The sequence below is a fragment of the Sturnira hondurensis genome, unplaced genomic scaffold (assembly GCF_014824575.4).
Source record: "Sturnira hondurensis isolate 20B ecotype Veracruz unplaced genomic scaffold, ASM1482457v3 Scaffold0021214, whole genome shotgun sequence".
Classification (NCBI taxonomy): domain Eukaryota; kingdom Metazoa; phylum Chordata; class Mammalia; order Chiroptera; family Phyllostomidae; genus Sturnira; species Sturnira hondurensis.
In genome coordinates, this window is record NW_028093845.1 from 7,667,124 (window position 1) to 7,679,452 (window position 12,329).

General features: G+C 43.0%; 1 protein-coding gene across 3 annotated transcripts in view; it reads left to right on the forward strand.

Annotated features, from left to right (window-relative positions):
• Positions 1 to 12,329, forward strand: part of LEF1 (lymphoid enhancer binding factor 1) — a 113,935-nt gene that overhangs the window by 86,370 nt on the left and 15,236 nt on the right. For all 3 annotated transcript variants that reach the window (XM_037031846.1, XM_037031849.1, XM_037031847.1), the window contains exons 6-9: positions 383 to 466; positions 2,518 to 2,640; positions 3,915 to 4,077; positions 9,306 to 9,413. In XM_037031846.1, the coding sequence (XP_036887741.1) occupies positions 383 to 466; positions 2,518 to 2,640; positions 3,915 to 4,077; positions 9,306 to 9,413 (478 nt within the window). The remainder of the gene's footprint in view (positions 1 to 382; positions 467 to 2,517; positions 2,641 to 3,914; positions 4,078 to 9,305; positions 9,414 to 12,329) is intronic.

The window sequence follows — 12,329 nt, forward strand, 5'->3', positions numbered from 1 at the left end:
CTCAAAGATAAAGAATCCGCTAACCTTCTCTGAAAGGAGTATTTCACCATTCTCGGGGTTCTGTTATAGTAAATAAACATTTGTCCCATGCCTACTTTGTTCAAAGCATTCATGGGGTTGGAAGAGGGGAGGGGACACAGGTAATTCGTGAACTGGTTTGTTTTTAAAGTCGAGGGTGGGAGATTTTCTTCAAGGCCAACGATACTTTGATTGGGTGGAGGATAAGGAAGGGAGGCAACTGGATAACTGAAGAAATGCTGTGGCCTGTGATATTCCAAAAATTCTGTGTGAATACCTTGCCTTTCTACCCTCGTCAAACTCTTACTGCTGGTTGGTAACTCATGTTTTGTCATTGATGGGTTCCTTTCTTCTGTGACCTCAGGCAAGGTCAGCCTGTATATCCCATCACGGGAGGATTCAGGCAACCCTACCCATCCTCACTGTCAGTCGACACTTCCATGGCCAGGTAGGTGGCGGTGGAAACCGGGCACCCAGGACAAGTTGCTCTTCCTGCGCTTGCATCTTGTGCGCCTCTGCTTGCCTCTCAGTTGGCTAGGAGGGTGCATAGCTCAGCCATGTGTCTGTCTGCGCAGCGTGCCTGGCTCCCACACTAGGTGTTGTAGAGATTTCTGGGTAGGAGCCACACTCCGCGCCCCCACACCAAGCACCAGCCACACCCACCAGGGGGATGGACTCAGTCACAGGGGCAGCTGTGCCTCAAGAAGACTTCACTGGCTGCAGGAAGTGACACATCCCCAAAATGGACATCATAAGAGATTGTTATTCAAAATACGCTGGGGGTGTGGTGAAGGGGAAGGTAAAGACTGGTTTGGTCTGAGTTCTACCATTTCCTTTCTTTGAGGAAAGTTGTGTAGGTTTGATGTGACAGTGTTTGAAAATGCCCAGTTAGTCGAGAGCCTTCCTGGACCAAGGATGTCGGAAGAGAAAGAATGGTGCTTATTGGCCCTCAGGCCTTACGGGGTTGTGTCCTAGTGTGTGAATCAGGCCCTGTGGGGACACAGTGCCGGCCAGGCTCTGTGAGGTCTGCTGCCGCCCTGCGCTGTGTAACGCTTGCTTCTGGAGAGGACGGCTTCTGTGCCCTGTGCTTGACACACACACACACTTGTGGTGTGTCATCTGTGTGTTTGATGTTGCTTTTTCAAGGGGCCTGGCATTATTTGCGCTGGAGTCAAACTTTGGGGTTAATAACTGGTTGTGAATCTTTACTTTTTACGTAGGTATGAAATTCACAGTTTCTGTGGTGAATTTCCGATTTAAAAAAAAAAAACATTGTTTGCTTAGCAAATTGTAAATCTAGCCGGGTGGAAGGGGATGAAATTAATATCCTTCCCCTGAAACACGTTTTTACATTTTTCAACATTGTGAGAACCATCTGATGACAGGAGTTTCTCACAGGCATCAAGTCTTTTTGCAAATGGTACATTTAGCGAAGAATTATTATTTGCTCAAATATTTGTATTTTTACCATGCCACCTTAATTTTTTAAAATTCGTTTCCAAAATATCACATAGCCAAGCAGTCCTTCCGTCCTTCCCAGATGAAGGAATAAATTGTACGTACGGGCTGTGATGAAAGACCTGAGAATGTTGTTCTTGCTGAATTAAATGTTTACTTTAAAAGAGTTTGAAAAGCAAAGAGTTCTAAAGCATGACCAAATTTATCCAAAGTTCTTGTTGAAAGTAGTCTTTATTTATTTTATTTTTCTTGCATGGCAGTTTCCCTCCTTTGTGTTGGATGGTGGCGGCTACTTCGAGATTATTTTTTTTATACTCTGCAAGCATATTTAGGAAAAAGCCTTTGTTCGGCGAGTGCAGGTTTTACCTTGATGTGGGGCTTCACGGACTCTGCCCTTTGATTAGGCCCTTCCCTTGGTTTTGTCACCAGTTTTCCGTAAGGCTAGATCTCCCAGACATTCTCTGCAGAAAATTACTCTGGGTGATGTTGAGGGCAACCTTATTAAACTGGGGACTGAAAAAAATATCTTCCTGTCCCTTATTTTCTCCGTTGTTCTCTCCTAATATTAGTAAAGAAGCCAACAATATGCGAAGACTCTTAAAGTGAGGGTTTCACTGGGAGTATAGGCGGAGGTTTGTAAATGTAATTTCTTTAGCTTTAATTTTTAAAATCTTTCAAAAGCTAAATCTTAATACAGTGTTATATTTCCCATACAATTGTTATTACTGGAATTACTTGAAAACTGCTTTGCAAGAAAAGTGACTCGATTGTTTTTTCTTTTATCCTCTGGCCTAGGGTGTCCCAGGAGAAGTGCCAGATTCTACTATTAGTTTGGGAAAAAAATGTTTTTATTCAAGCCATAATTATAAATGTGTTTCACCTGAACACAGAAAGGAACAAAACTATCAGCCCACTCTGACTGACGGTTAACACGCCCCTGTGCCACAGCCAGTAGCAGTTAGGGGACTGGTTCAAAATTCCATCCAGACTTTGCTCCAACAGCCACTGGCACGGATCGTTTCTTCTCTTTCCTTCCTTCAGGTTTTCCCATCACATGATTCCTGGTCCTCCTGGTCCCCACACCACTGGCATCCCTCACCCTGCTATTGTGACACCTCAGGTCAAACAAGAGCACCCCCACACCGACGGCGACCTGATGCACGTGTAAGTATGCTGTGTTTCCCCCCACCCCGGAATGCCCGAAGATGCTGAGGGTTTCAATGGACCTTCTCCCGCTCTTTTAGTCTGGAAGCCAGTGCGGCTCTGCTTTGAAAGCTCTGCCCCTGAGGACTTTTAGTCAGCTCGATTCTCACTGCCAGCTGATTGTGATTCTGAGATTGGAAAGGAGAACAGACCTCAAAAGGCTAAGGGAACCTCCCCCAAAATGGAGTGACATTCAGGGCACAGGCATTGGATATCTTGAGCCCCATGGCCATTACTACCAGATATCAGTGGGTTCGGACGGCTGGGAGCCCCTGGTGGTCCCTGAAGTGGACAGGAGAGTTCAGTGCATGCCCAGGAGGAGCGTCCCTGTTTCCAGGCTTTCAAAGCACAGAAGTCAAGGGAAAGGGGCAAACCTGCCCAGGATCGGCTCTGGCTGTGTACCTGCGCCAGGGGCTAAATTCCTTGAAGAAGTTAGGAATTGAGTTTCTTAATCTAGGGTTTGCAGACTGGGGCAGGAAGACAGGATAGCAGGAAACACGAGATAGTCTATAAAATCCCTGTGAATGTAGCCCTGGCTGGTGGCTCAGTAGATGGGTATGTTGTCCCATAAACTGAAAGGTCAAGGGTTCAATTTCTTGGTTGGGGCACATGCTTGGGTTTTGGTTTTGGTCCCAGGTCCCAGGTGAGTGCAAGAAGCAACCCTCCCATCCACCAGTGTTTCTCTCCCTGCCTTCCCCTCTCTCTAGTTAAAAAACAACCAACCAACCAAACAAACAAACAAACAAACAAAAAATCCTGCAAATGTAGGCAAAGCCAACGTGCATTTGTTTGGGGGAGAGAGTCTGAAGTTTTATTAGCTCTTTAACTGCCTCCTACATTGGCCTGCCCCCCCACCCCCCCACCCCCGCCAAAAAAAAGTTAGGAACCTCCCCTGCAAGAGGACTGGCCACTTATTTACACTATGGAGGTGGCTTTCCCCAGGTGACCCAGTTGCTCAGCCTCCTGGCCCTAAACAGAGTAGCTCTACACAGGCACCCCATTTTGTGTTAAACACTTGTGTAGCCCCAGGCGGACTTTCACTGATGGCAGGAAGGATACTCCCCCAGAGTTGCTCTCCTGAGTTGACGGTGTTCAGGCTTGTGGAGAGCTGGGGGGTTGCCCCAGCCCAGGTTTGACTGGTGATGTGAACAGACCCTCTGCTTCTCTCCTCCCCCCTCCCGTCTCTTCCTCGTGCTGCCCACCCCTCCTGCAACACCACCACACCCACCTTTTAGGAAGCCTCAGCATGAACAGAGAAAGGAGCAGGAGCCAAAAAGACCTCACATTAAGAAGCCTCTGAATGCTTTTATGTTATACATGAAAGAAATGAGAGCCAATGTCGTGGCTGAGTGCACCCTGAAAGAAAGTGCAGCTATCAACCAGATTCTAGGCAGAAGGGTAAGTAGTGGTTCGGTAAATAAATGTTTACGGGAACTTTCTGTGGAGCTGCTTCATTAAAACCTGCCCAAATGCACTTGCGTATCAGGTGGTCACAGTGTGCGGGTTTGGGGGAATCACCAGCCACTTGGGGGAGTAAGAAAGACAACAGGATAAGTGATCATCTTTCGGAGGATTCAACGACGTAAAGCATTGTAAACAACTTAGTTGTCTCTGGCACATAAATGACTTCCTGGAAATGATAACCCCTTTTCCTGTTACCACTCTGTAAACAACATCAGTTATTGTCTTTTATGTGCCAGGCACTGTAGTTAGGCAATTAGGTAACAGTTGCTGAAAAATGTAGATACGGTCCTTGTCTTCATGGAGTTTAAGGTTTTGTGACATGATACTGATATTAGGCAAGTAATTACTTAATAAATGTGTAATTAAAATTGTGATGTATACTGCGAATATAAAGAACAGCTTCTATGAGAAAGAACAGCTTCTATGAGAAAGAACAGCTTCTATGAGAAAGAACAGCTTCTATGAGAAAGAACAGCTTCTATGAGAAAGAACAGCAGGAAGCTGGGGAAACAGTATGTAAGCTGAGACCCGAGGCGTGAGTAGGGGACCAAGTGCCGAGGGGGAGAGGCGGGCGCCCTCCAGACGGAGCCCCGAGCCTGCAGACTCAGGTCTGAGGCAGGAAAGCCCTGCGCCTGCACAGAGAGCAACGCAAAGGTCTCGACCGACCAGGGTGCTTCCGGATGAACCCTGGCAAGTGTGGCCACATTTCCCACGATAATCTGTGTTCCTCAGAAATTCGAAGTGGAAGAATTTATATGAGCCAGAGAAATCTTTGTTCTAGAAAAACCACTGTCTGATTCTTAAAGTGTGCCTGGGCCAGCTTTCTGGATTGCCCCTTTTCTTTTCATCCCTTCTGTCGTCCTCCCTACAATATTTTTGTGAGCACATATTATGTACCAGGCACTGGGCTGCCACTAGAACAGACACTAAGATTTTTGCAATCCAACCACCAGTCAAAAGGTTAGTCAGTTTTTTCAGGTACTTATCTCAGGATTGAAATGTTTTTATTTAGGTATGTGAAGAGTGGCGAAAAAAATTGAACTTTTTAATTCAAATAACATTTTCTCTGTAGTTACGTTGTAATTTTAGAAAAGCTCCATCATAGTTGTTGATGCTCACCATAAATGTGTGAGGGTTTCTTAATTATCCATGTGTGCATTTGATTTTGCAACCTCTCGAGAAATTTACAATTTGCAAATGAACATTTGCTTATGGAGGTCTAACAACCTTTGTGAAACTCAGAGGACCCTGTTTCAGCTGTTATTGGTGATGATTTTTACCATGTTTGTTACAAACCTAATAATACATTTCAGCATTCATAAGAGAAAGCATTCGGAAGACTTCAGGCAGAGAGGAGTAGGCTTTCTTGCATTATCGATTCCTGTTGGGTAGCAAAAAATGCGGCTGTTTCCAGTCTGCAAGACACCAGGGTTTCAGGGTTAGGGTGCGGTGACAGATTATAGCTTTTTGGTGCCCTGCATACAATACTCTATCTCCCTGTGGATTCTTAAACACTTAATAACAATAATTACAGTGATTTCCCAAGCCAGATCATAGCAGATGAGTGATTCCCATCATCTTTGAAGAACTCTGCCTTAAAAGCTTAGAGACTGATGACCGTTTCCCCTGGCCCTTTAAAAGAAGAAACCAGAGGGAAAAAGTTAATGCTTTTATTTCAGCCTGTGTAAAACTATTAGCTTTTTTTTTCTCCTTTTTTTGAGTTAAAGATCCCCTGTCCCTCCAGCAGGAACTCTTTTCCTTCTCAAGAGAGTAAGTAAGGGTATGAAATGGAGATATGATTCCTATTTTTAATGCACAGTTCCCACAATTGCTACTTTCTCAGCTCCCTTAACAGCCCCCAGACCGGAGCATGTGTCCTACGGGATGGTTCTCATTTGGGGTTTCTCTCTGTCTTTGATTTGGACACCTGTTTCTATTTATAGGTCTCTGAGATCTTTGATTAAGATCAGGTTCTCTGTCCTTTCATAACTCCCCTCTGGCAGGGTAGTCCTTGCTAGTTCTTTAAAGTTCCTGGCTTTAAAAAGATGAAGTTTTACACCGGGGATAATTATAATTCTTAAAAGTGGGACTTCAACCTCTGAACATTATATCTCTTGACTTTTTATGCAACTTTACTGTATCTCTACGATAGAAATATTCATTCATATGAATTAATCAGTTTTCTTCTTTGTATTATAAATAATAACACAAATCTTACTTTAAGATAAACTTTTTAAAAGACCTTCCAGGCTATTAAAGGAAGTCTATTTATTGTAAATGTATTCTCAGAATTTTTAAATCTTGGAACTGTATAAATTTCTTCAAATTAAGTGGGTATTTTCTGAACAATTTGGTAAAATCCTGACAATGAAATTTAATTTTAAAAAATTAGCAATTAATTTTTCAGTAAGCAAAAGCAATAGAAAAGCATTTGTAGTATGTTGTGTTTCAGAAATTCCCATAAATAAAGACCAACTTTCTGGTGTGTATGAAACTTTATTTTTGTTTCAGTGCAAAACTTTTTTACCATTCGACCTACTGTTTTACTCTGGTAAATGATCTTTTATTTGTGAGTAGATTTGGTGCATTAGAAATATCAGGAACCTAAAAGTGATGGAAAACACAAGTAAGTAGTTGGCGGCCTGCTTTTTTCTCCTTGCAGTTTGCTCAGTTTTCTTAGCTCAGGTCTTTTTATCAACCTATTTTCTCCTTTAACTGAAAAACACCTGATTGTTTGGATAGAAAGACCCAACTTCCCAAATCTTGGGAGATAAGTTATTTTAAAAATAATCCTTACCCAAGGACATGCTTATTGATTTCAGAGAGAGGGGACGGGAGGAAGAGAGGGAGGGAAAGAAGCATCCACATGAGGGAGAAACATCCATAGGTTGCCTCTCACACACGCCCCGACCAGGGACCGAACCAGAAATTAAACCATGACCCTTCGGTCTACTGGACGATGCTCCAGCTGTCTGAGCCACATTGGCCAGGGTGAGAGGTACGTCCTATAAAACTTATTTTAGGTTTTCTTAGCAAGTTATGAAGCTGCCATAAATTATATAAAATTCTATTGCTATATTGTGGTAGCATAATTACTTGTCAAATGAATAAACAAATTTATAAAGACTTCTTTTGTTACTTTATTTCCTTTTTGTCTTTTTTCATTCCTTTTTGTTAACACTCTGCCTCCTGCCAGTCACATTCACTGAATATCAGATGTGTGTAAACATTAATGCTTAGTCTTTTTCTGAAAAAAAGAAACAACCGAGGCCGACCTCTTCACTGCACCCGGTCTGTTTCTCCCTGTGAAGGTCCCCAGCTCCAGGCCAGGCTCTCAGCTTCAGGAAAGCTGTGGGTAGACAGAGGACATGTCACTTTTCTTGCCTAGCTCACACTTCCACAGCTGACCCAGCCGTGCTCCTTCCTAGGCTCCATTTGACTTACTGTGTTTACTCTGCTAGTACAAAGAAAAGAACGGGGTCTCAGGTAATTTTCCAGGTGTTTTCTTCTTTCTTCTACTCCTCCCACAACTCTTTTTTAAGAAAAGTATATTACCTGATTTAGGTTCAGGCCAAGTCCCGCTGTCTGTTGTACTTAACTTGACACTGCACTTCTACAGCAATTGAGAAAACAAACCATCTACCCTGTCCAACGCAGAGGCCTTGGGTTTCAAGGGGCTTTCAAAGGAAATGGAGTCAGTTGACCTCCTGGAGGCTGGAGTGGTGGGTAGGCCGTGGCAAAGGGTGCTTCCATGCTCCTGTTGAGATCCGCGGGCCTGTTTCCCCCGGGGGGGGGCTGGGGAAACGGAAACTCCAGGGCCGGGCGCATGAGGAGGACCTAGACTGCGCCACCTCCTGGGGAACTCTGGTCAACCTCTCCCCCTCGCTCCTCCTTCCTTTCCCCAAACCAGCCACACCTGTCTGTTGGTTTTTTTCTTGTGTTATCATTTTAAAAAACAAGGACAGGGGAATTAAAGTCAATATTCGGGGCGGACATGAATGAGAACGACTCGCCTAGCCTTGAATGGAAGGAGTGAAGGGGGAAGCTCCACGCTCTAAAGCTGGGGAGAACAGGAGTCGGATGCGCGGCTCACCCAGAGTTTGGCCTCGGAATGTGCGCGTGCGCGAATGTGCCGGCTCCGGTCCACTCCTACAGCCGGCCAGTGAGTCCCCTAAAGCTTAACCAATTCTATGGAAGGTTCTGTTTACAGATCCCGGCACTGAGGAAGTAGGGAAAATACTTGAAAACTGCCTACTGGTGGTGGGGAGACTGGGGCAAGTTGTGTGCAAATGTATGCAAAGCAATATGCAAATACAAGCTGCCTAAAATCTCAAGTGGATACCCTACCTATATGAGCTATTTCCCTATATATGATATATATCAGTGATATAAAAGGGAAACGGAAAGTTTGCAGGCTATCAGCCACTGTATTCTCCAAAGTAAGTACTATAGCCTCAAATTCTAGATGGCACAATAAGCTTAGACAGTGCTCCTCGCTTTCCATCAGAAGGAAGTGGAAAACAGTCACCAAGAAGTGTGCATGTGTGACCATGACTGTGCAGTGTTATCAGTGTTGTCCTGTAGACAGTTAGTGTTCCCGGGAGAGTGGGTGGGGCGGGGCACTGAGACAGACTAACTTGGTGTCTTGCTTTATAGAGACAGGATCAAGCAATGAAGCTTTTGGGCTCTTCCTAGGACAGTGTGGGAGGGTGTCCATGCGAAGTGAAGATGCATCTGTGGAAGAGACATGTAGAAATGATCATATTTGCCTAAATAAGTGGCAGTAAAGCTCGTTATCAGAATATACTGCAAACGATGAAAAGGGCTAAGCTGAGCATTGAGGTTCAGGGGTGAAAGTTCTTTTTCGTTTATATTGGACATGAGAAAGGGCGGGTGGCAGATCATGTACTCTGGGTACTGTGATTGACTGGGATGAGGTTCATGCGTCATCAGAGAACAGGACAGAGAGCCCAAGTGTGAGTGTCTCACTAACCACCAGACTCCAACTGGATTTTTGATGCGCTTGGCCTTCTGCCATTTAAAAATAAATCAGTGTTTAAACACGTAACATATTCATTCTTCAGTGTTTGGGACATGAAATGTATATTAATTTCTACATTGCTTACTCTTATTTGTTTTTCCCCCTCCCCTTTGTGTTTCAGTGGCATGCCCTCTCCCGTGAAGAGCAGGCTAAATATTATGAATTAGCGCGGAAGGAAAGACAGCTACATATGCAGCTTTATCCGGGCTGGTCTGCAAGAGACAATTACGTAAGGCCCTCTGCGTATGACGCCTGTCTGCTTTGGCCCCTTCTTTCCTTCTCCGACTTTCATGAGGGAAATACGGCTTATAGTTTATTTTGTGTCCTGTTTCTGGAAGTTAGTAGACATTGTAATGAAGATTTCATGGGTATATCAAATGTCAAAAGCTTTGAGCTGTCAGGTTTTTTTTTTTTTTGGCCATGAATTTTTTAAGTGAAACTTTTAAAATAAAAAAAACCTTATGTTTACTTTTACCCTCCCAAAAAAAGTATCATTAAAATGTTCGTGAAGATTTTTTAAGCCTATAAACTCATCTTAAAGTCAACATTAGTGATAACTAATTACATTGCCTTGCAGTATTTTTTCTGTGCCTGTAATTTTTTTTTTTACTTGAATGTGTGTGTGTACCTACCCTTTTGTGTCATGCTCTTATATATAAGCATTTTTTGTTGTGGCATAGTACTTGTATATGTTGGTCGTAATGTGGCTGTACAATATTTCATTGAGTGAATGTCACAATTAACCATTTTCCCTGCTTTTAGACCTTTAAGTTGCTACCTCTTTTTTTACAATTATAAAAAATTCTGCAGGCCTGGCTGGTGTGGCTCAGTGGATTGAGCGCAGGCCTGCAAACCACGTGATCGTGGTTCGATTCCCAGTCAGGGCACATGCCGAGGTTGCAGGCCAGTTCCCAGCAGAAGACTCATGAGAGGCAACCATACATTTCTCTCCTTCTCTTCCCTTCTAAAGATAAATAAATGAAATCTTTAAAAAAAATTCTGCAGTGACCATATCTGGGCATAACAATTTTCTGTATTTAGGACTATTGTTTCTGTAGGATAGATTCACAATAGTTGAATTGTTGAGTTCAAGTATATAAATATTTTAAAGACTTTTGATATATGTTGTCAAATTGCTTTCTAAAAGGCATATATTACTTTACAATTCTTATTTATGTTGTAATCAAGTGACTACTTTGTTGCAGGCTAATCAGTATTGGGGAGAAATTTTTTTGTTTTGTGTTGATGTGCTTTGATGTCTATTATGATTTCATTCAGAACAGGTATTATTATATTTTTAAAGTTGTACTCTAAGTACTTCCTTTATATTGCCAGTTATATTACTGCTGTAGAGTATGAACATCTTACTAATGTAATCTTAATACAGCAAAGAATATTTCAGTATAAGTATATTATAAATAATATGTGATATAGGGGAACAATTTTGATTATTTAAACTTTTAATTAAAAAATTTGAAGATCATTTCCACTTTTCTTGTGAAATGAGCCTTAGAAATGAAGTGCCAGCTAAGACTGTCTTAAGTGAATGGCCCCTTTTTATAAAGGCCTGAGTGACACCATTAATCAATATGTAATTTAACATGTGGCTATTGCTGTGGATAGTCCTATGGGGCCACGTGTCTGAAGCCATTTGTCCCACATGATGAGACACCAGGACTTTGGGACACATCGTGTCTGGTAACGTGCTCCCGCGGAGAACTCACTGCTGGGCAGGGTTTGGCGCGGAGCCCTTGGCTGCTGCAGGACAAAAGCCCAACTGTGCGCCACTTACGAGTAGCAGCACGTGGGCTCCCTGAGTTGTAGTAACTACCGTGTGCCCATTGCGAAGAACTGTCGGAATGCCTTCTGTGTTGTTTTCCAATCCTTATAATACTCCCGTAGCAGAAATAGTATTACTGCCTTTTACAGAGGAGGGAATTTGAGGCGTTGGGGAGACTAAGGAGTTTGTTGTTGGCCACGGGCAGAGGCCTGGGTGCGGGTCACACCCAGTCTCCCTGGCTGCACCCGCTCCAGAGCAGACTTAGCTCAGCCCTCCGGTGCCTTCTTAAGAAGACTGATTACGCTGAAGCATTTTCTCCCCTGAACCGGGCTTCACTTCTCCTGGCGACAATTAACATCTTCTGGGTAGAGCCTTTGCGGGGGGGCCTTTAAGGGGGAGTCAGTTTCCACTTAAAACCTTTCAAAAATGTCCTCTGGTGACCCTGCCCTGGATCTCTTGTGGATGTGGTTTGGCTGGAGGGGAGAGTGGACCCGCCCTCCCTGCCCCATGGGAGAGCTTTGCTGTGCTATGAATTTGTGTAGATTGAGTTAGGGTTGCTTGTCGAACGTGTTTGAGTGAAGTTTCTGGTTCTGATCCTTAAGTAGAGAAGTTAATTTTTACTTTTAAAAAAAGGTAAAAGAAACATATTCTCCCTCTTTTTCTCTCCTCTTCTTCCCATGTGGAGAGATGGAGAGAAACTTTGAAAGAAAGCCAGTGTCATGGGAATTTGCCTTGAAGGATTTTCCTCTGCCCATTTTTTAAAGAAAATTGTTATGTATAATTCGATCTTAGGATCATCTTGAATGCAGGAGACACCCAGCTTTGTTGCATACAGTTTTTATAATAAGTCAAAATAGGCCTGTTTATTAATAAGGCAAACAGAAGTCAATCAAGTGATAGCACTTTAGCTAAAGATATTCTTTAAATAACAGTGTAAGGATAGTCTAAACTAGTCTTACCGTATCTCAGCACTTAGTGACGGAATGTTACCCTGACCCTCACTGAGGTCATATTACATATATCCCAGTGACTTACTGTGAAAATGCCCTATTCTATGGGATTGTGGATGTTATAACCAATTTGTTTTCATAACTTGTATCATGGAAGTTTTCATAAATCAACAACAATGCATGCATTTTCTTAGGTGAGATCAGCCAAATATTTATATTGCTAGAGTGTTCAAATTTAGTGCCTAATAACCGCAGTATTAGGTATGATTTTATGAAAAATATTTTTATGCTTGCCACACATGAATTTTTTGTATAAGTTGGCATGAATACATCCAAGCTACTTAGCTCTTCTTGCTTACTGTAACTTTATGTTCTTTTGAAACACCTGTCCATCCCCGGAATGTAGTGTAGGTTG